This window comes from Phasianus colchicus, chromosome 5 (genome assembly GCF_987193195.1).
Source record: "Phasianus colchicus chromosome 5, bPhaCol1.hap1.1, whole genome shotgun sequence".
In the NCBI taxonomy this organism is placed as follows: domain Eukaryota; kingdom Metazoa; phylum Chordata; class Aves; order Galliformes; family Phasianidae; genus Phasianus; species Phasianus colchicus.
In genome coordinates this window covers 17,775,788-17,798,831 of record NC_143440.1, presented here as the reverse complement: position 1 = coordinate 17,798,831, position 23,044 = coordinate 17,775,788, and the positions used below count along the sequence as shown (strand labels likewise).

At 47.9% G+C, this 23,044-nt stretch overlaps 1 protein-coding gene across 4 annotated transcripts; it reads left to right on the top strand.

Annotated features, from left to right (window-relative positions):
• Positions 1 to 1,990: 1,990 nt before the first annotated feature.
• On the top strand, positions 1,991 to 17,342 carry RAB3IL1 (RAB3A interacting protein like 1). Of its 4 annotated transcripts, XM_090140691.1 has the most exons (12): positions 1,991 to 2,146; positions 3,000 to 3,265; positions 5,634 to 5,868; positions 6,218 to 6,313; positions 7,708 to 7,785; positions 8,305 to 8,520; positions 10,147 to 10,266; positions 11,436 to 11,564; positions 11,678 to 11,790; positions 14,298 to 14,397; positions 14,941 to 15,007; positions 15,443 to 17,342. In XM_090140691.1, exons 2-12 carry the CDS (start codon positions 3,252 to 3,254, stop codon positions 15,523 to 15,525), a joined length of 1,251 nt encoding a protein of 416 aa, XP_089996817.1. In that variant the 5' UTR covers positions 1,991 to 2,146; positions 3,000 to 3,251; the 3' UTR covers positions 15,526 to 17,342. The 4 variants fall into 4 exon arrangements, with proteins under 4 accessions (XP_089996817.1, XP_031464849.1, XP_031464852.1 ...); XM_031608989.2 differs by lacking the exon at positions 10,147 to 10,266; XM_031608990.2 differs by lacking the exons at positions 1,991 to 2,146; positions 10,147 to 10,266 and adding an exon at positions 2,461 to 2,736.
• Positions 17,343 to 23,044: the final 5,702 nt, after the last annotated feature.

Sequence of the window (23,044 nt, the reverse complement as noted above, 5' to 3'; positions counted from 1 at the left end):
GTCCATTCTCAATCTCGCTGTCTCCCCAGTGCCCTTGCAGGCCCTGGAATCCTTCCCATTTTCTCCATTTTGCAGATGTGCAGATTGGGTTACTGTGACGGGAAATGAATCCCTCCCCCTGCGCTGACTGTAATTCATTTGCTGCAGCTGCCTCTGGGAAAGGGACAGTCTGCCAGAGAACAAGTGCTTTTCTCAGGACACCAAGGGGGCCTGAGCCTCAGTGAAACCCCTCTCCTGCTCTCTGCTTTCAGTACTGCCAAGATAGATGCTGATGGGGTTTTCTTTCAAACTAACACTCTTCCTTGGAATCTGATGTAGAAAAAAGAAAAATAATGATTAAAAAAATGAAACTATCTGAGGAAGTGCTGTTTTCACAGACAAGACTGACTGATGTTTGAGCTTGCTGTGAGCCTTTGGAGAGGATGCAGTGGCCGTCAGTGCTTCTGTAAATACCCTCAGGCCTCTTCCCTTTACATTGCTGGACTCATAAGAAAAATCCATCTCAGTAGGGACCCATGGAACTCAGGGCATGCTAAGGGTGCTCAGCGTGTGCTAATTTCTTTCTTTGTGGACCATGTGCAGTTTGGACAGTCCTCCTTTCTTTCCAGGTTTCCCAGCTGCTCTTCTTTTTCATGTCCTGAAGTCTCTTCCTCTGGGCCCAGGCTGAGCTCTTCCAAAAAACGCAGCTGTCAGCAGGAGAGCAGCAGCCGAGATCTGGCAGGGGTCAGCAGTGCTTCCAGTGCCACACACAGCAGGACTGGGCCAGGCTGCATCTGCCTGAGCAACGCAGCACTGCTAGCCCCACTGGCAAGCCCCGCTGCTCTTCTGTCTCTGCTTTTTCAGTCTCCTCTTTCACCCGGTTACCCAGATAAATGGGCAGCAGTTTGTTTGGTGCTGAAGGCAGATCTCATCCATGAAATTGGAGATCTTGGCCCCAGCGATCCCAGAGGAGCCTTGCTGGAGCCCTCCTCGCCAGTTGAGCAAACATGCTGCATGGCTGGCTAAGGTCGGCTGGAGGGAGGGGAGCGAGTGGGTGGATGGATCCTGGAGTGTTACACTCTTGTTTTTGTTCTCATTTTCATGGCAATAACATCCGCTCTGAGTTTGCTGGGTCAGGGTTCTACTCCTGCTTTTCAGCATCTAAGATAACGCCTATTCCTCTTGACCTTCACAGAATGTTTTTTTTTTTTCTCCCCCTCTTACATTCACTGCCTGGTCCAGCTTAATGTTTGCTGGTGAATTCTCCCGTGGGTTTGCAGAGCTCGGCAGTTTCAGTGTCCTCCCAGCCCGGTGTCCCTTGGTTTGTAATCTTAACAGCTGCAAGGCTCATCATTCCTGGAAGCAGTGCCTGCAGCTCGTTGGCCCACCAGTGAGTGTGACTGGGAGGTTTGGCTCTTGTAACTGCCTCCCACCCTAGAAGCCCTCCATCAGACAGACTGGCTGGAGCCATTCTCTTGCTGCCTTTTGAACTCCGGAAGCAATTCTGCCTTTTCAATCCTAGGACCCTCCATCTCTGCCAGCCAGGCCTTGGGAGTTAATAATTACCACTGAGTTGCTGTGGTGCTGCCTGCAGAGCTGCAGATCTCCCCTTCCTCACAAAAGTTCCCTGCAGATAGCAAAGGTTACAGCCACGGAGGTGGCCTTCTCAGACATTTTGCTCTGGGACCTCAGAGCACGAGTTGCCTTCTGTAGTCACTTGGATCCTAGTGCCCGGGTGGGACAAGGCTGTAATAACGTCTTATAACGGAATGGCCTCATGCTGCGCCGGGGGAGTCCAGGTTGGATATTAGGGAACATTTATTGACAGAAAGACCGGCGATGCAGCGGCACAGGCTGCCCAGGAAGCGATGCAGTCACCATCCCTGGAGGCGTTCAAGGTCAAGGCAGATGCGGTGCTCAGGGACAGAGCGGCCTCCGCCTCGAGCCCGCAGTTACCCCACCGCCCCCCCAAGCACGGCGCACGGCCGGCGGCGCGCACGCGCCCTCCCGCGGGGCCGCGCTGCAGTCACGTGGCGCCTCGCACTGCCCCCTCCCCTCGGGGCGGCCCCGCGGAGCCGGGCGGGCTGCGGGAATGGCGGCGGCGGGCGTTCCTCCTCCGTCCCCTCCGCCGCCGTGAGGCGCCGGCGGCGCGCAGCATGAGGCGGGGGTAGGTGTGCGGGCGGCGGGCTTCGGGCGGGTGTCGTTGCGGGGCTGTCCGTGCGGAGGTGCGCCGTGTCCGTGCGGGCTGCCGTGCGCCACGCAGCGCTGTCAGCCGGCGCTCCCGGCGCGGGACGGGCGGCAGCCCGCAGGCAGCGGCCGTGCACAGATCCGCAGGAAGCCGCGGGGTCGGCTCGGCAGGAAGCTGGAAAACTGCCGACATTGCACTTTTTTTTTTTGTTTGGCTTTTTCTGCGGAATTCAACTGGAGAAGGTTTGTGCTGTGCTCGGCTTTTTTTTTTTTTTTTTATTTTTTGCTTGCTGCGCTGGGCTTTTTCGGTTCTCCTCTAGTTTTCTCCACGTTTGCCTTTTTTGTGCGCCTGGGGGACCGGTAGGATACGACCCGGCTCCGAGGAGCGCGGCCCATGGGATTCGGGCGCAGGTGCACCGCTCCCTCGGGTGCTGTCGGGGCGGCGGCGGCGGCCGGCACCGCTCTGCCTGCGGGACCGCCGTGCCTTCCTGCCTTCTTCCCGGTGGCAGCAGCCCAGCAGCACACCTCTCTCTGCACAGATAACTTTCCTCTGAGAGCTCTAGTCACGAGGTAAACGGTTCTTATCTCTTTTCTCCCCTCCTGTTCCGTGTGAGTATCTGGACTCTTCGCAGCGAAGCGGGCTGTTGCGGTGTCCCTTTCCCTCGCTTTCTTTTGCAGCTGTTTGGTTCTGGTTTCTCCTTCTGCTCTGTTTCTTGTCCCCTTCTGGCCGTACAGCGGGTGGTCCTGCTGGGGCCCTCCTAGTGAGCTTCCCGGGTAATGCAGGAGTCCACGAACGATGCGCTCGCTGCAGTTTGCCCCTCTGATCTTTGCAGGAGGGGCTTCCACGGTGCCATTTGAAATACAACTTAACTATTGAACGAACGCCTCTGTTTGGAATGCTCTCCCTGCTTCGTGGCAGATCCATTGCAGAGAACCTCCCCTGATTTCGTGTGGCGAGGATGAATTGGTTTCATCAAGTCTCCACCTTCCCATGATGGTCTTCATTCCTTTCCATTGGGTCGTTGCTTTGCTCGATACCTCCCCTTCCTGAGTGAAGCCCTTGGAGAGCTCCTCGTTGCGTAGCAATGTCGCTCTTTAGGTAAGTGATGTGGTAGACCATCTTGACCTGTTTAGCCTTGAGAAGAGAAGACTGAGAGGGGACCCGATCCAGGTCTATAAATATCTAAGGTGTGGGGGGCAAAGTGGCGAGGCCAGACTCTTTTCTGCAGTGTGTGGAGACAGGACAAGGGGAAATGGCCAGAAGCTGGAGCATAGGAAGTTCCGCACCAATGTGCGCAAGAACTTCTTTACAGTGAGGGTGACGGAGCACTGGAACAGGCTGCCCAGGGAGGTTGTGGAGTCTCCTTCTCTGGAGATATTCAAGACCCGCCTGGACGCCTACCTGTGTGACCTGGTGTAGGGAACCTGCTTTGGCAGGGGGGTTGGACTCGACGATCTCTGGAGGTCCCTTCCAACCCCTACGATTCTGTGATTCTGTGACCTTTCTCTGATTTCCCACATGTGTCTGGAGAGCAGCCTAACTCCAGCGAGTGCTGTGCTGTCTGAACACCATGCAGTGTGCACCATGCATGCTCTCTCTTGCACTTAAAGTTAGATGCGTGGGTGTTTCCATTGGTCATGACTAGCTCACTCAGATCTATGCATCCACACACGTATATGGTGTTTTTATCAGCAGCTCCAGCGTGCTGAGTAGCTTCAGATGAATTATCTTTGTGTGGCAGTGCTGTCTGTCCTTTTCCCTCCCCAAGGTGCGCCTTTCTGTTATTTCTTATACTTCCAAATGTCATTTATCACCAGAAAGAGTTCCTTATACATCTTCCCAGTAAAACCAGGTCAAGTCAACAGTTCTTCTGAATCTTTTCCTACCTTCCAGTACTGCTGATGCTCTCTCACTTGTTCTTGCTCTACAAAGAAGTCAGCAAAATCTATGAAGCTGACTGCATGTTGCCCTTTCCCAGTTCTGTCCAGTTTGTGTGGGATGGCATCATGGATGGTTCCGTGCCCTTACTCATCCCAGAAGTCAAAGAGATTTCCCTCTGTGCGCTTTCACACCATTCTCTGTGGTACCTGTGGTTTTTTGCAGAAGACAGCAGGCAGACCACACATTCTGCCACGTGGACAGGCATTCAGGTGTATGTTTTCCTCTTGTAACACCCCAGCAGCTGCAAAACCTACCCAGCCTCTTCTGGCCTGCGGGGTTGAAGTCTGGGTCTGCAGTGAAGAGGGTCAGGGTCTTTGTATTGCTGTGGAATGTGGAAGCTGTACTGTTTTTTTCCTTGTTCCTCCTGTGGTTTGGGGAGCAGTGTCCCTGGACTTAGGCCGATGGAGTGTTTGCTGGAATACTAAGTAAGCCAGCTGTGGTCTGTTTTTCTCTAAAAATGCTCAAGAATGACACTCCTGGGGTAGCTGTGTTTAGTTGTCCTGCTTTGTCCTGAGTTAAATGTCTGAGATGTGCCATTTGGGAAGGGCAAAACCAGGAGGTGTTAAAACTTTGCTTTGCCTACTGATGTTTTGTGTGTAAAGAATTGTCTAACTGTGAGGCAGTACTTAGCTGTTGAGAAACTAGCCCTTCTTACCAGAGTGCGGGCAGCTCAGACTGTACTTGGTGTGATTATTGAAGATCCCAGCATAGCAAAGGTTTCCTCCCAGCTCATTACTTTGGACCACTGTCTCCTCTCTGTTGCTGTTCTGAAAGGATTTCATGTCAAAAGCGCAAAGTAATCCAGTAGGGAATATATCTGCATGCATATCTGGGCTCTTCTAAGAAGAAAGAGAAGAGAAATGACCAAGTTCTGAAATTTGCATGTCTGCTCTGCCTTCAGTCTTTGCTTAGAGTCTGTCTGAGCTGTGAGGGACTTCAGAGCTGAAACTAATGGATGGATGTTCACCATCTTCATTTGCTCACACCCAGAGCAAATAAATTTGACAAATATCCTTCCTGAGCTTGGCTTGTATTTAGGAGAGGGCAGTACGAGGTGTCTGGTGAACGGCTTGTTTAACCATGCTCATAACAATATTTGTGCACAAGCAGCTTATTCTAGTTAAATTTCTCAGCTCTTCCAGTCTCTATTTGAAGAACTGGTTGTGAGAAGATGGTTTGTTTAGGACTTACCTCCCTAGAAATTCTGCAGAGGGCAGACAGGCCCAGCCTGTGGGCAGAGGAGCTGGTGCTGCTCCGGGACACAAAGCAGGTCCTCTAAGCCAGTTTCTTTGTATGCCATCGCCCTCCCTGCTTTGCTCCTGTGCTCTTGGGAGCCTGGAGGTACAGCACAGCTCACTGCACTGCGCAGCACAATGTCCTGTTCAGTGCAGTACTACTCAGCCTCCCTGAAATGTTGGGAGAACCCAGCCTGGCTTGCCTTGCTGTTGCCTCCGAGGCTGTTTCTCAGCCTGGCAGGTTTGCTGATCACTCCCACAGAAATTTTCACTATGCTGATTCCCTACAGCCAGACCCATTTTGAGGAAGACGGCCAGGAGCAACCAGCTGTGGGATACTGGAAACCACTGACTCTGTCCAAAGGCAGCAAGAAGGAGCCAGAGACTGGATGCCAGAATGCAGGCAGCGGGGATGACAGCCAGTCCACTGAGCAGCGCAACGTCTCGCGTCTCCGCAGCTCTTCGGTGGAGATCCGGGAAAAGGGCTCTGAGTTTCTGAAGGAAGAGCTGCACAAAGCACAAAAGGTAAAGCCCGGAGCCTATGAGAAGGGCTGAGCTTGGAAGCACTGAGGGACATGATCTGTAGCAGTCACGAGCATGGGTTAGTTGTTAGGCTAGTTGATCTTAGTGGTCTTTGCCACCTTGATGATTCTAAGGAGCCTAATGATAAGTGAGCAATTCCAGTGTGAAAAGCCTGCTACAGCTTGTGGAGGGATGCTTCTGGTGGCATGGAGTCCTGTGTCAGGAGTCTCAGGCCTGGGATCCATTCAGGGGTAGGGAGGAAAGGGAGTGATTGGTGGGTAAGGCCAGGCAGGTGTCAGCACTGCTGGGGCCTGCTAGGAGCTCATGCATCCCTCTCCAATTTCCTCAACAGGAGCTGAAGCTGAAGGACAAAGAATGTGAGAGACTGTCAAAAGTCAGAGAACAGCTGGAGCAGGAACTAGAAGAGTTAACAGCTAGCCTGTTTGAGGTACCACCCTCTTCCTTTTCCCATCATTTCTTAAGCTAAGCTTGCTTCCAGTTCCTTTGAGGTAGGCTTTCTCTGAACTTCCAGCCGTATTCGTGTTACCTCCCACAGCTTCCTCAGTCCCTGTTGTTCGTTCACATTTGGAATGCTGAACAGTGCTGCAAGCAGACCCTCCCAGGGGCTGGTGCTTGCTTCTGGGGAGGATTTGCATATGTTCCTTTCCCCTACTAGCAGCTGTGGGGTGACATAAAGAGAACAGCAGGTTCCGTGGTTGCAAACCTAAGAGAAACCAGACATAGGGATGCCCAGAGCTGGAGGTGAGCATGGCTCCCTGGCCCTCTCCTGTGTCTGAACAGCATCTGCTTTGTTTTTTTGTTTGTTTTGGTTTAATTTTTTTGTTGTTGTTAATTTGATTCTTGTCAAGCTCTAGCTGATGAGATGAGATCCCATGATCCCATTTACCAACAGCTTTAATCTGTAGATCTGACTGGACAGTGAGGAAAGCCAAAACTCAGCTGTAGCTGTGAAACACAGGCTGTTGCTGAGTGTAAGGTGAACTCAGAGAAATTCAGCTGAGGGCTTTCTCCTTCACCTGGTGGCCTTGGGCAGAGTGCTTCCAGGCAGTGCTGTGGTCTCACTGGGACTGATACCACCCACCTCCCCCTTCCTGTGAGATGTGCTTCTAAGTTTAGTCCCCACCTGAGCTACTGCTCCTGCTGCTGTGCTGCAGCTGTGCTCAGAGCAGTGAGGGCTGGCTGCTCCATGGAGGAGGTAGGAACAGAGTGCAGTAACAATTCAGGCAAGTGCAGCAGGGCAGTGACTAAATGAGGAACCAGAATGTGGATCAGTGAGTCTGGATGGGAATCTGTGCCAGAGACAGTTATCAGAGTCAGAAACAGTCCTGCGATGAACCAGCAAGTCTGCAGTGGTGACCCACATCTGAAGTCATGCCAGGAAGCTAAGCCAGTGCGTTTGAATCAGTCGCAGAAGTATTGGACTACACAGTTATGATCTAGCATGGGTGGTTGCCAACATTAAAACCTTAGCTGTAAAGCATATCCCAAGGGCAAGAGGGGCAGGACCTTTCTTCTGGCTTTTTTTGCAGCGCCTCTTACGATTGGAAAAGATAACCTTGGACTCAGCAGATAAACTTACATTTATCCAGCTGTGCTCCTGGGAAGGGGATACACTCCAGGCCCTGGCACTGAGAGCCCTTTTCTGGGAAATTCTGGGGGGCAAAGTTCTTCACATCTGTTAGAGTAAAACAATTGGATGTGGCAGTGATGTCTACTCCTGCTTGCTTGCACAGAGCATGAGACATGGCAGAGCTTTGGCTGGCCCCATTGTCTGTATGAGATAGGGCTGCCCCAGGCAGACTAAAACTCTTTCTGGTCCAGGAGGCACACAAGATGGTGAGAGAAGCAAACACAAAACAGGCGGCGTCAGAGAAGCAGCTGAAGGAGGCATGGGGAAAGGTGAGAACTGCGCTCTCTGTGGCTTGATCTCTTTGCAGGGTTGGTGCAGCCCTGGCCCAGCCTGGCCATGGCCAGTTGGTTTCCTAGAGGAGGGTGAAGTGCCTGCTCCCTCTCCAGCAGATGCTGCTGATCACCTCCTCCTCTTAGAGAAAAGGATGTGAGGGGAACCATGTAGAAGCAATCTGCTGCTTAATTGTTATGGCTGTGTGAAAAGAGCTGATGAGGGTGCATCACAGGGCTGCTGGATCGGTTCCATCTTGGAAAGTGAAATTACTTCTGGGTTATTGTGTCTAAAAAGAGCCTGGGGCAAGATAGACTGAGGAGCAGTGGGATAGATTCCCCGTTAGTTCTTGTTTTCCTCTTTAAAATTTTGGCTGATGGTGGGCATTTGAGAGAATGAGGAGAAGGCTTCATGAGCAGGCTTGTAGCTGTTTCCCTGTGGCCTTACAGTGTTGGGCGCAGTGCAGCAAGTTCAGCAGATGCTGAAGGTGCTGTTGACTCTTGCCTCATCTCTCTCAGATCGACATGCTGCAGGCAGAGGTAACAGCTCTGAAGACGCTTGTGATCACCTCCACACCTTCCTCTCCAAACTGGGAGCTACACCCCCAGCTCCAGAGCCCTTCTAAAGCCGTCTTCAGGAAAGGCCATGGGCGAAACAAGAGCACCAGCAGTGCAATCGTCACAGCCATCAGCCAGAGTGCGACTCCAGCACCAGTCAGTCGTGAGTGCAAAGAGGTGGGTGAGGGCCGTTCGCTGCACCAGCCTCGGAGCCACTGCTGTTGCTGTACTTAAGAAGTTTTGCTTGGCTTCTGACTGAGGGAAGCAATCCATGCAGTAGTCTGGCTTGTTCCCTAAACTGTGCTGAGGCAAACTCTGGAGGGTTTCTATTTGTGGAGATTTCCACTTCTGGGAATAAAGTTCAAAGCTGCATTAGGACAATGCTAGAGGAAGGAGCTGAGGGACCCCTGGAGGGCATGGACAGACCCAGGAGTTAGCAGTGCTGACAATGGATGTGTTGGGAGTTGCTGAGCAGTTGTTCTGATGCATCTTGGCAATTCAGTCTGCTACCTGTTCTGACGTGATTTGCTTTTGTTCTTTTTTTCCAACTGGTTTGACTTCCAATGATCACAGCCTGGGTTTGGGCTCCAAGACTCCTCCACTATCTTCTATCAACATCTCTTGTTCTCTGTTCTTGGGCATGCCACTGTTCTTTCTCCTCCTGCAAAGCATATATTTAACGTTCGCCTTTCGCACTGGGAGGAACTGTTCAGATAAGGCAACAAAGAATTTGTGAATATCTTTCAACCAAACCCTGTTTAATCCCCTCATTAAACAGACCTACAAGACCTACATGTGACCATGAGTGTAATGCTTTTTTTTTTTTTCTTTTTTTTTTTTTCCTGCTAGCAGCTTCTGGCTGGGAACTATCCATTGGCCAGATGTGTGCACAGCTACCCTGAAGAGCAGAAAGGAGACAGGCCGTGGCACTTGATCAGGGAGAATGAGAATGTGGCAAATGTGCTGTAGGAGTATGTTTCCCTGATGACTTTTTTTGGAGTTGTGGCTTCTGTCATGAAAAATTGTTGAGAGCATGTGGAGAGGCCTGGTCATTTGGCTTGTGAGAGAATGTGTATGCAGAAGGGCAGCGGGTGAAATTAATACTTTCACCTAACAGAAGGACTGTGCTGGCAACGCCGTTGGCAATTTCAGTGGATTTACTTTGCTAACTTCTGTGTAGTGCTGTTGTTGCTGCTTTGGATGAGTATTGGCTGTAGTTATTGTCTTGAGGGCTGTAGCAATAACACCTTTAACTCTCTTCACAGGCAAGAGGAGCAAAGGCTATGACCAAAAGAAAACCAAAGGAAAAATTAGTTCAGCAACTGCAAAGCCCTGCTGTACTTGTTTCTCTTGATCAGAGAGCAAACCAGATATGCTGGAAGTTGCAGTCAAATACTTTGTTGGCTAGAAGCTAATTTGAGTGCTAGGAAAAAAATGATTTTAATCTTCTAATGTTCTCTGTGCTCTCCTAATGGTTACCATTCCTGTCAAGTCGTTTACTGGCCCACATGAGAGGTGGTATGAGGGAACCTGGCATTCCTTGGTGCTTTGTGGAAAACATGTCTCATCCTAAATTGTGCCTAGAAGTTGCAGTATTTCTGTTCCATTTTAGCACCGCAAACTGAAGTTGAAAGGTGTAGTTTATGGCCCTGTGATGCCTTGAGCATCATTCTTAGTTCCCTGAAAGAGAAGCCTTGAGCCTCTGCCTGTGTCTTCTGTATTGTTATGGTTTTTTACCTCCCTTTCTTGCCTGTCACTCTAAATGTGTTCCTTCACTGTCTGTCTCTTTTTCTTGCCTCAAAGTCTGGGGTGCCTGCTTTCCTCTCTCTGCTCCTTTGTATCATCCCTGGAAAGGCTATCCACTTCACCTATGAGCCAGGCTGGCAGGCACTGGGGGCAGATGCTTCCTCACCTTTGCGGCAGGTAACTGTACTGGACAGTATTGGAGAGGGGTGGGACCCATCCGACTCTCACACTTTCAGCCTTTCAGTTCTAGCTTCCTTTTATGCTAACCTCCATTTTTGTTTTGTTTGTTTTCCTGAATTTGTTTTTCCATGTTGTGGCTCTGAAGCTGTCTGCTGGTGCGAGGTGAGCGGTCCCCATAGCATACAGCAAGTGTGCTAGATCTCAGACCTCCTTCTGTTTCATTCCTTCTTGCTTTTTGTATTGTTTGGCATGTTTTTGTAGTTCTGTTTTTCCTTTCAGCATCTTCAACAGGATTTGCTGGCCTTTTGAACAGTTGCCCTGTCGGGCCTGGGGTTTAAATAACTGTTCCAGAGAGTCTCCAGCACTGAAGTATTTCCAGTCAGGCAGTGTAGAAGGGATCAACCTTCCTGCTAGTCAAGGGGTTGGGGCAAGCCCTGTCCTTGAGTCCCTGAGTTGCTGAGGAGTGATAATTCTTGCAAGCCCATCTGTAAAAGTTCGTGAGCAAGCATTGCGATCAGCACAGCTATTTCCACTCTTGGTTTGATGTTCCACTTGTCCCTGCATGCCAGTGTGATTGCCCAGAATTCCCGTGACTTTCTCAACTCCCTAGACACTGGAGTTCTGAGTTGGAGTGGCCTTTAAAGGGCTGGCACACTCTGTTATTTGGTCTCACTGAATGTACTCCTGCTGATATTAATAGCTTCTTTTTCTTTTTTTTTTTCCTCCAATTCATCCTTTTCTATCGCAGTCAGTTCTTAAGAAAAGTGTTCTGGGTGTGGGTGTCATTACCACTGTACTTTGCCATCGGCTGCTCTCGTTTCTGCCATGGGCACTTGGTCTGTTCAGCAGTTGTGTGGTGGCTTTCCTTCAGCAGTGGCACTGCTCTGTCCTGGACAAAGGTGGGAGAGATGGATCTCTGCAGATTTCTGGCAGAATATGCCCACCTTGGCTGGATGGGTCTGTCAGAGAACTGCAAATGGGTGGGAGACAAAAGATCCTTGGAGAGATCCTGAGCTTTCCTCAGACACTTCTGTGATATCTGAACCTTTCTAGATGCCAAAGTAGATGTTGTATAGACTGCTGTGCAGTAACAGTTATCTTCAGACATGGTATCTCTCCCTCTACCTACCTTCTGTCTTCCTTCTTCTCCTGGACATTTTTTGCAGATTGATTCCATTTTATTTGCCGAGTTCCAGTCCTGGAAGGAATCTCCAACTTTGGATAAATCCTGCTCCTTCCTGGACAGAATTTACCGAGAAGATGTAGGACCTTGTCTGGACTTTACTAAGCAGGAGGTGAGTGCTGAAAACTGAGGACAGAAACTGCACAGTCTGGTGACACCAAAGGTGCACCTTTAGGGAGGTGACCTTTGCACATCTGTATTTGCAGTCATTTCTCTTTGCTGCAGCTGTCTGAGCTGGTGCGAGTGGCTGTGGAGCAGAACACACTCACCATTGAGCCTGTTGCTTCCCAGATGCTGCCTGTGGTGAAGGTGTCAGCAGAGGACTCTGGTGGGCCAAAGTAAGGAACCTTTCTTGTTCTTGTCCCCCTTTTTGCTGCTGGTTTTCTCTCACTGCCTCGTGGAGTTGGCTCAGTCAGGTACCAGGGCTCAGCTAAGCGTATTTCTAGCCCAAGATCAGTGATTGTTGAGCTCTGCTTTCTGAACTCTTCACCAGCTGATGTAATTCTTCTTGGGTACACTGCAGTTGAGTAGTTGGGAGATAATTTAGTAATGTGTTAGTGTCCTTGGTTCAGAAGTTTTATTTGCTTTCTTTTCCTTCTTAAGAGAGAAACTGCTTTAATATTCTCCGAAGGCTTGTGCGTAACATAGGGTGCAGGAGTTAAGTCAGAGCTGCATTATCTCATGTTCTTGTGTCTTGTGATCCCTGAACTCACCTTGCACTGCTAACATTGTTGGTGCTCCTAGGCTTCTTCTGAGCCTAGGTCAGAAGAATTTGCTCCTTGCTGCATGTATATAATCTTCTTCACTTGATGCTGTGACTGTATTTGCCGTGACAAACAGCTTAGATTGTTTCAAGGAAGAGGAATGCTGGCAGAAGTGGAATCATCTTTCAGAGTACACAGGGGACTTTCAGTTATTGAATTCGGTTTCAGTTGAGGCTCTGGTCCTTAGTTCTTCCCCCTCCTCTTCAAGCAGAGCACCTTCCAGGCAATGGTATTCCTGTAATGAATGTTGCTCATGTGTAGGCTTCCGTCTCCGCTCTTCTGCATTTTTCTCTCATCTCTGCACAAATTGTTCCCCCAGCATGTGTCAGGGCTCTGCCAGGACCAACCCATCCTGTGTTTATCCTTGCTGGTTCCCTTTTGATTTTTTTTTTTCCCCTCTTCACAGTGTGTTCCAATCACAAACTGTAAAGTATTTATTAGAAGTGATCAAGGGTGGCTAATCTGTTAACAAGTTACTAGTTTAGTGTGATTTAGCAGCTTTGAGGCTAGAGCTGAACTAACCTAACTCTTTAACTCTGTTTAATTTCCACCCAGACTAGGTGTTAAGGAATCTTTCTCTTGGTAATAAATGGATTTGGTTTGTCCCCTGGATGAAAAATGCAAGGTTTTGTGGCACCTTTGGTTGTGCTGTGGAGCAGAAAGAAGAAAGCTTGGGTGCCTTTCACCCTATGGTACAGAGTTCAGTGCACTGCTTTCAGGAGTCTAGGCAGGCAGCAGCTGAGCTTGATGGCAGTGGAAAGCAAGCACCAAGGCATTCTCTGAAGCCTTTTGGAACGTCTGCTCCTTTGCGTGTAGTCATCTTCCACGGCTCCCAGAGTAACTTGTGCAGCTGAGGAATGATGTCCCTCTTCCAGCCGTGCAGGCATTAGATCTCTGGGGAGCCATGGTAATGGCAGTGCAGCAACAAATTCTGCTTTATTGCTAAGTGATGGTGAAGGGCAGGCTGCTGGCTGGTACTGGGAACCGTTCATCTTCACAATAATGGAAGGAAACGGCAAAAAAATAGAGGCATGCTGCGTCCTTGCTGATCACATCTTTTCATCATCTTTCTGGGAGCCGTGCTGTCTTGAAAAGAGTACTTTTTTATTGCTTTGTCTGAAATCTCTAAAGTAGTGAGGCTGAACTTTTCCATGCTAGCGCAGAAAGAGATTGGCTTGTTCTTAGGGATCTGAAACCATATCCAAAACCTCCTGAAGTCAGCATAAAGTTATTCCTGTTGGCTTTCAAGTCTGAAATAAGGAAGAGGAGCCAAGCTGCAGCTTGTTTTCAGTTCTCAGAATGAGACAATGGGGGTTGTGCTTGTTGGTGATGAGAAAGTGTGACACAAAAGCTTTAAGCCCTGTGGAATACCTGTTAGCTTCCACTTGTAGCTCAGAAGAGATCTCATTTCATTTTAAATGTAACACTTACCAGGTTAGCAGCTTCCCTTGGGTGTGTTTTCCTGTGATGTGGCAGAGTTGTACGTTTCCCAGTTGTGTGGTGTGTGAAGCCCATGTAGGGACACCTCGAGGAACACCTTGCATGCCATGTTGGAGGGTATTGAAGAAAGGTGACAAGTTTGGATGAAGTTCAGTGTCTTGCCAGCAGGGGGGGGTGATTATGCTTAAACACCGGAACATCTGTTTTGAAACCAGATTTGGTCCACAGCTGGCATCTATGTATCCCACCAGGAAAACTGAGACACCTGGACAGAATTCTCCTTCAGTAAAAACCTTGCTTGGTGAAGATGTGCAGAGCCCAGAGGGCATGAGTTATACTCTGCTTTGTCCTCACCTCTTTCTGTGGATGTGCCAAGGATAATGCCTTGGTTTGCTTGAGCATGTGATAATTCATGTTACCAGATTTTTAGCTTAAGGTCTCCTAAACTCGCTATTTATGGAATCTTTCTAGGGTTAAAAGGCTAATTACCAGCTGCATTTGGTTGGTTTTTCTTTTTCTTAATTCTCACTGACACAAGTCTTACTTCTGAGCTCTGCCTTTCACCTCCTGGGGATCTATACTGCTGTGCCATGAGGTTGCTTTATAGCCTGATCTGTTTTTTTTTCTTTCTCTGCCTGCAGGAAGTGTGCCCTAAGTGGCCTCCCCAGGACCTGCAAACACCGCATCATGCTGGGGGATTCTGGGAATTACTATTACATTTCACCATCCTGTAGGGCCAGGGTGAGTATTCCACCTTTCCCAGGACTGTTCTGGGCTCTGAGATGGAAGAATTCTTGGGCCAGCACTCAAACTGACAGAGACCTATGGAGCTTGAGTTTGTTCTCATCGTTAGGCTGGCTCTCGTTCAGAGTGATAGAGTGGGGATCTCCAGACCTGTCTCAATTGTGCTATGTTGTGCTCTTTCAGGCCATCTATCTGCTATGCATTCACTTCCATGTTCTTATTAATTACAGGAATTTGATTTGTATTGATTTTTAATCCTCCTTTATAAAACACTGTGATTTTTTTGCTCTTTAAGTGCTGGCTGGTGGATTTTACTGCATTCAGTAGTGACTACTTCTGTCTCGTGATGTGTATGTTGTGGGTAGTGCAATATCCTGGTATGGTATTGCAGATACCTGGAACTTAGGTTAACAGCTTTCTTCTTATCTCATTGTATCTGGTGATATGTAGTACCATTTCTCAGATGCTGAGCACCAGGAGTGCTCCAGTTCTGTAGCTGACACCTTTTTTTTTTCTTTTTTTCTTTCCTCTATCCCTCAGATCACAGCAGTATGCAACTTCTTCACATACATTCGCTATATCCAGCAGGGCTTGGTGAGGCAAGATGGTAAGAGGGGGGAAGCAACTGGGTGCAGTGGGGCCTTTGATGGGCCAGTGGGAAAAATTCTGAGGCCTTACTCAGCATGACAGGAGTGTGACCGGCTTGGGATGGGATACCCTGAACTCACTGGATCTTTGAGAAATAGTTAAATGGCAAAGAAGAGATGTGAGCAGGAGGAACAGCTTCACCCATTCCTTGCTCAGCAGTTTCTTGAAAGCTATATCCTGAGGCAGAGCCAGTAAAGGGGTGATCTGCTGGGCCAGTTATGCTGGACCCTCTGGCATATCTGCTTCCCTCAATTTAGGGGTGAGCTTTGTCAGGTTGCAGTGAAAGCATAGTGTAAGATGAGGTGGGGGTCTAACTGTGCCTTGCTTACTGATTTTTTTTTTTCCTACTTTTTCATTTTTCTTTCCTTTTTTTTTTTTTTAATTTATTTTTCAGTGGAACTGATGTACTGGGAAGTGATGCGACTCCGGAGGGAGATGTCTCTGGCCAAACTTGGGTTTTATCCCACTGAGATGTAAGCAGCAGCCTGAGCTTGGAAGGAAACTGCTCCTGTATGAAGGACTCATCAGTTGTGGTCTGCCAAACAGATGAATGCAGTGCCTCTCCAGCAGTGGCCTTGCTTCCTTCTCTCCCTCCCTATGCCTGATGCTGATCATGGAGCAAAAAGCACAAGTTGTACCTTTGGCTGTCCCATTCCTCCCACTGTGACTGGAATGCAGCTGCCAAGCTACCCTCTGAGAGCTGGGCTGGTCCTGGCTGCTCAGGGGTGATTGTCTACAGACTGTCCTTTATGGAGATATGCAGTGTATATCCATTATTTTTAAACTTTTTTTTTTTATATACAGTCTCCTTTAGCTTAGTCTGAGACCAGCCCTGTGCAAAGCAGGAGTCCTGGGCTCCCTTCTTAGTAAGCAAGTCTTTCAGGACAGATGCTGGCAGTCTGTCTGTCCGTTCCACTCATTCTTTGGGGTGGAGGCTGCTGAAACCTGCGAGAGAATCTTTCTTCCAGCTGAGTCACAGGGGGTTTGGTTTCTGTTTTTAGCTTGGGATTTGGTGCTGGGTGCTTGTAATCCAGCTAGGGGGAACAACTGGGGCTGAGGCCAGAACTGTGCACCTGGGACCTCTGGGAGAAGGAAGCAAGTAGGGAAATTGCATAATTTGCAGCTGGCCACAGCTTGGCTGCACTCAGTGCTGGATATTTTCTCCCAGCCTTGAGAATCTGCTGTTGTTGTCATAGGCACAGGCAGACCTTGTTAGCATGTTACCATGTGCACGTTCTTGGTGCGGAAATCCCTCGTGGTACTCCTAGATACAAACCTCACCCACAGACAAATGCCTTTGTTTTGTTCCTACTCTGAGGATAGATGTGGGTACTGTTCACACTGTTTAGATGGAAACCATAGTCCCAGGGCAAGTTCTTTATGTCCAGAAGGAACATGCTCATGTTGGGTACAGCCTTGAGGCCAAGGGATTCCCTCTCTGCTCTAACACTAGACTTAAAGATGCATGTCCATTTGGAAAACCCAGTATCTCTCAGGCTGCCATACCCAATGAGGAAACTTGAGGTATTTTTGCACAGATGTGAGAGATGTGGCTGTATGCTTCAAAACGTACTGGGAAGGATATCACTACAGCTTTTGGAAAGTGGAGGCCAGCTGTAGCTCAGGCTTGTCTGTACAGAACTGACCTAACAGTGTTGTAGCTGGTGTAGCCCTTTCTCATTCACCACCCACTCCATTAAGTTCCATCCTATGCCACAGTGGGAACTTTCTGCCTTTGCTGTAAGAAAACTGAGCTGCTGTGGTTTTGTTCAGGAGAGGGAAGAACTGAGTCCAGCTCAGACATGGCTGACCTGCAGGCCCCGTTTGTTACCACCTTAGTTCTGCTTTTACCCCTACCATTGAGTGCCTCTCGTCACCCCATCTGGATGAGTGCATGCATCAGCTGCTCTTCACTGAAGCAATGTATTTCAAATGTGGAGTAGAAGCCTGGAAAATACATCTTTGCGTAAGAATCTGCATCTGGTTTATTGGCATTTTCAGACCTGTGTCAATTAGACATCAGCTTTTGACATAGAGAAAATAGAAATGTCTTTTCCTCAGCTGCAGATTTCAGGTCAGTCCTATCCCTGACATTTGCCTTGTGTCTGCTCCCCCTGACCTTTTAATCTCTGCATGTCATCCTGTGCCATTGGCTGCTACATTGCCGAACAGATGTGGCTACATTATAGCACTGGGGATGGGATGATCTCTGTGTAGGAGGTGGTTTGGGAGATTGTTTCCCCTCAGTGTCACTTTGTAAAGCACTTTGAGATAAAAGGAGTTGGAGAAATGCATTGTATGAGGTTGTCTTACATTTAAAACAAAGCATTGAGAACAATTTGAAAATTAATATGAAGTCACTCCGTTAACAACAGGATGGTTGCACCTTTAATGAAGGAAAAATAAACACTTGCTGTTGGCCTCCTCAAAGGTCTGGCTGCAGTTCTAGGTTGGCTGAGGGGTGTGTGTGTGTGTGTGTGTGCACTCAGTTGCCAAAAGGAAGGTCAAGTTGGGCTGCAGCAAAATACTCTTCTGAGCCAGCGCAGGAATAACTTGTTTTCCCAGTGGACGTCTCAGCTTCCTCCCCTCTCTGAGCTGTGATTGACTCTAATGCTGAGGTGACTGTGTTCTGTGGGGCTTGGGGAGGGCCAAAGGGTAACTTAAGCATCAAATGCAGCTGTGTTTCCACTGGACTCTAGGCTGCCCAGCAGCTGGAATTGATGAGCTCTGTGAATAGGCTGAGAGAGCTGGTGTCTAGTCTAGAGAAGGCTCTGGGAGACCTTATAGCAGCCTACCAGTACCGAAAGTGAGCCTACAGGGAAGCTGGGGAGGGACTCTTTATCAGGGGGTGTAGAGACAGAACCCAGGGATAATGGCTGGAAACTCAAAGAGGGAAGATTTAGATCAGATATTAGGAAGACCTTCAGCGTGAGGATGATGAGGCCCTGGCTCAGGCTATCTGGAGAGTCTCTGTCCATGGATCTGCTCAAAGCCAGGTTGGACCCTGGTCTGGTGGGTGGCAACCAGTCCGTGGTGAAACTGGGTGGGCTTTAATGTCCCTTCCAACCCCAGCCATTCTGTGATTCAGTGAAATTACCTGGAAGGAAAAACCACTCAAGACTTTATTTGGGAATATAAAGCAGCTTCTGCTCTGAACCAGCCCAAGGTTGCTTTTTGCCCTCTCTTCTGCACCACAGGAAAGATTTCAGGTTCCAACAGAGATGAAGGACCACCTTTGGCACTGCCTTGAAGGGCAGCAAGAGAGAGGGGAAAGAAAAAGAGGTACAGCCAGAGTAGAAAACAGCATTAGGCCTCACGATGGTGGTTCTCATGGGATTCTGTGTGACTGTTGCCCTGTGTTCTCCTTGTCCGGCACCACCAGAGGGCACAGGCACACCGGGCACGGCTGTCCCCCCATCCATCCCGTCCTTCACCTCGCGTTCAAGGTTACTCCAGGTTTGCAGAGGGCTGTAAATCAGGCTGTCTACACAGCAGGTCAGGCCGTCCCCTGAACACATCGAGATGAATGTTTCTGGGAACCAACAAAGGAAACATTTCAGGTGCACGCAAGTGAAGGGGGGGAGGTGTGCGGGTGGCCTCTGAACTGCCCCCAAACTCTGCTATTCCAAAGTTTTCATGATCACTAGCAACCTTCCTTTATGATAAATAGATCAGAACCATCGGCTGTGGGAAAATTCCAGTCATTTTGGAAGTTTGGGGAACGCGGCCCTGCCAGGAAGAAGTCAATATCCTGGCACAGCTCTGAAGCTGCACGTGACATGGAGGCGCAGGCTCGGCAGCTGTGCCAAGCCAGCACAGTCCTTATAGGAGCAGTCCCTGTGGTGCCACTGGTGCTGGAAGCCAAGAGGTCAGGTCTGCTATTTATCATGTCGATATTTCCCTGTTTGAGTAGGGCCATTGGATTGAGCTGAAAGGAGCTGAACGTTGACTTTAGCTCACCTGTGGAGATAGGTGGACTTTGTGCTGGCTTACAAAACATCTGCAAGGACCATCAGGAACCAAAACCAGCCCCCAGTGGGGTAATTTCTTTGGTTGTAAAAGAGAAGTCAGACAGCAGAGCACATTCCAGCCCTGCTTGCTTTGCAGCTCTAATGATACCCTTTGGATTTTGGTCACCATTTAAATGCTACGGTTGCATTCCTTTGACTTGTGGTCCAGCAGAAGGCTTGATGTGCTGTTATGAGCTTTGTGGTGAGGTCAGAGCTCAGAGGACAGAGAGGGGCTAGCAGGGCTGATGTGAGCCCTGGCAGACAGGCAAGGTGGACAAGGACAGTTCTTTGTCCTTAGTTGCCCTCACTGTTCTAATTCTGCTCTGCTAATAAGCTCAAGGTCAGCTTAAGATGCCTCACGACAATGGGCGCGTATGTCAGTTACAGCTGAAAGGCCTTTGCTCTTTCTGCACGGAAATGATTTGTCCATTGCTTTCAATCACCTCCCCATTTGTCAGGCTGTCTGCTGAATGCCAGTTGACAAAAACGATAAGGAGTGAGGCACAAATTAAACTTTCAGTTGAACGGATGGCAGTGTGGTGAGAATGGCAAATAACGTTTCAGTGGGAATTGCAGCAGTGCCCAACGGTCCTGTGAGTGGCTGACAAGAGTGCTTTTAGGCAGGCTAAGTGTCGGGAGAACCTGTAAGCCAGACGGACCGCAGGAAGCCTAAACACCCTTCTACATCTAGGAGCTGTAAGGAATAAGACTCATTAACATGGTTTGTTGTGATAGGAAAAGGGGAAATGGCTTCAAATGAAAAGAGAAGTGATTTAGATTAGACATAAGGAAGAAGTTTTTTTTACAGTAAAGGCAGTGAGGCACCGGGATGGGTCCAAAACTCTGCTACTGCAGCATGTGTGCTGCCATACCATTACTCTGCCCTCCGCATTTGTTTATAGACAAGCCTTGGAGAAACACGTTTGTGAGAGCCTTTCTGAAATTGGGTGTATCTATAAAACATTTCAATAGAATTTTTAATGTTGTCCCGATATTTCCCGATATTTAGGAGTTGGTGACAGAGACATAACGGAAAGGAAATTGCTTCTTAATCTCTCTTCCCCTTTCTGTGTGTGATTCAGCTTCGTGTTCCAGAGTAGCCCGATACAACAAGTTTTTGCTTCTTATAGAGGGATTTCTAGTCACACAGGCAGAAATGATAATGGGTTTGAGAAAAGAAAATTTAAAAACAACATTTTCTTTGCTGTTCCCCCTTCTTTTCATGGGCCAGGATCAATAGCAGTGAACTTTGGTCTCGCAGAGCTTGAAGGCATCACTGAAAGTTGTGGCTTTTTTTGTGGTAAGACATTTAAAACAAACGCCACCACCTCAGCCTGAAAAGAGAAACAAAACCAAAAGCAAGCAAGCAACCAAACAAACAAAGCACCTCCAATCCAAGCCTGTTCCAGCTTGAACAACTGGCACCAATGGAGATCAAAGGACATGACGTTTAAATGGGAAATGAAGGAAGCAGAACATAGGGGAGAAGAGGTGACAGCCAACCAAGGTTGGAGACGGCTGCAGTATTCAAAGCCCAGATGTTTTGTTTTCAGGTGAATTGTAGATTTTTGTAGGGATGTGAAAGGTGCAATGCTGCTGGAATGAATAAATCTAGACCCATGCACAGAGACTCTGGCTTTGTGCTGTCCATGATGACAGTAGCACACAGTCACAGAAGAGGCAGTGCAGTATGGTTCCTCTGTTTTACATAAGACCACTGCTCAACTCAACAGATCTGAGTAACAACTGAAGTCAATTAAATTAACCAGAAAAACAGCTACACCCATTTCAGCCATGTGGACATGTGCAATTGCAAGCAATTACTGTGATTAACCTTCTCACGGTCATATAAATTCAGCACCTGCCCAATAAGGCACATGTGTGTCTGTGCTGAGGGTTTTGCTCCAGGCAAGAGATGTGCTCTGTGTGAGAAACCTTTTTATTTGCTTTTTTCCCAGTCATTTCTCAGAAGCCTTAAATTTCTCCCTAGCCTTCCTTATCTTTTTTGGCTTGACCTGAGCTGTGTTTGCCATTGACATGTTTGTTGTTAGCGGGTGGGAGAGCACTGCTACAGAATCACACCATCATTAAGTCAAAAGTCACCATTCACATCAGTGGAACTTTCCTGTCTTTGCAATCAAGCAGCCCCTGCAGGAGTCAGAAGAAGTCCATTCACAGTGACTGAAGGCAAATAGTTGGATAATATTGATGTTATGGTTCAATTTTATGTTGCTCTGTACACACAGTGCTTGTTACCGTAAGGACCGATGTGTCAGATCGATAATCAGCAGCCTTGCACCAATATGTTTCAGGAAACAAGCTTAGCTTTCCATACACATGGCACTGTTGTCATTTTACATTATATTTATAAGGAAAAGAGAAGTACATAGTAAATACATAGAAGCTATTCTTCAGTATCTTTGGATAGCTGGACTATATCACTAAGATTTTCCTATAAACCCCCATAGAAGTGGGTGTCTGCTGTTTTTGTTCAGGATTACAGCAGACTGTTTTTAGATTAAACTTTACATATGACTCACGTTCTCAGCTTGAGCACACTGCGGTTGCCAACAGGAATGAAGTGAATTTAGACAATTTGTGAATCAGTCCATAAGCCACGTAGGGAAGATTCAGATGTAGAAATGATCAGTCACCTGCACTGCAATCTCAGTGGTGTATTCAGGTTCAGTAAATTTCTCACTCCGAAATAGGGAAAAAAAAAACCAACAGAGGTTATCCTCTTATTGGTGTAATTGTTCTCATGTTGTTTCTGGTCAGTATTTGTCCACACCCATCTTAAATTTGTCAGTAAGTGGAATGTGAGAATATTAACTTCTGTACAAAATGGGAAATTTTGTAATGATCTTCTCTTCCCTGTGCCATTCATCTGTGTGCTAAGGGTTCCACCTCAGCAAGATCGCAAACTCTACGCTCTGAAAGACTTCCTCCTCTCCTTCTTCTCTTCTCCTCCTTTCTGTTAGAGGAAGGTTATTATTTACTCAAAGTTGTGCAGTATGTTGCTGGTCTCTCTTGCTGGAACACCCCAGGGCTCAGGTTCTGGCTGAGATGATGAGCATCCAGCTAAATTAGGGGATTTTGCCCATGCTAGGGGATTACGGTGCGTCTGAAAACATGCACTTGCAATGGAAAAGGACTTCAGATTGCTAAACAAATGATACATCTCACATTGTCTTTCCAAAAAAGAGAAACAACCTCTTGTCAAGCCCCAGTATGAGAAACTTCCAGGATGGTGAAATAGTTGTGTAGAGTTTCTTGCCACCACTATATGATGTAAAGGAAAATTGTGTGGTGACAAACATCTCTGTCCTATGGCAGTGTTAGATATACCATGGGTGGATTATTCACTTTCCAGCTTGCCTTTGAGTTCTGGCATTTTGCATTTTCCCCTTTATACTTCTCATAATAAAGCTTTCAAGCAGATGATGGTTCTCTGTCCAGAGTTATACGCTGTTTTCTGAGATATCTGGAACTGAGCCTTTACAGAATAATCAAAAAGAGATTTTTTTTAAGCAATATTGCTAATGGATGAAGGCTTCTTTTTATATCTTGCCAATTACAAATCTCTCTATTCTTAGGCCATTAAGCAGTTTAAAATAGAGTTGAATAGGGCACTGAGTAAAATCAGGAAGTGTTTTTGTATGGCTGTCATACATGGCTTGGGTGTAGGCATCTTAATCCAGGACATGAGCTCAGAATGACCTGGCCCTTGTTCCCCTTAGAGCTATGTTGTGTTGGGATGCTTGGGGGTTCTGGGAACAGTTGTACCAAAAGGCAAGTAATATATCAATTTGCAACATTTCATTTTTGTTTAAGGGCTTCCATTTGTATTAAGGGAATGTGTTTATTTTAGGATCAAATAGAAGTCCTAGTAATGAGGCAAGGTAGGGTCATTTTCCCTTTTGAGTTCTATGACTTCTCATAGAATGCTTTCTGTGCAGAATTAGTTTACCTATGAAGCAATTAAT

Excerpts from the sequence above, each read along its gene's own strand:
- RAB3IL1 (XM_090140691.1), top strand. Across the intron at positions 7,786-8,304 it reads TGAAGGAGGCATGGGGAAAG|ATCGACATGCTGCAGGCAGA; the intron begins GTGAGAACTGCG and ends CATCTCTCTCAG. Across the intron at positions 15,008-15,442 it reads GGGCTTGGTGAGGCAAGATG|TGGAACTGATGTACTGGGAA; the intron begins GTAAGAGGGGGG and ends TTTATTTTTCAG.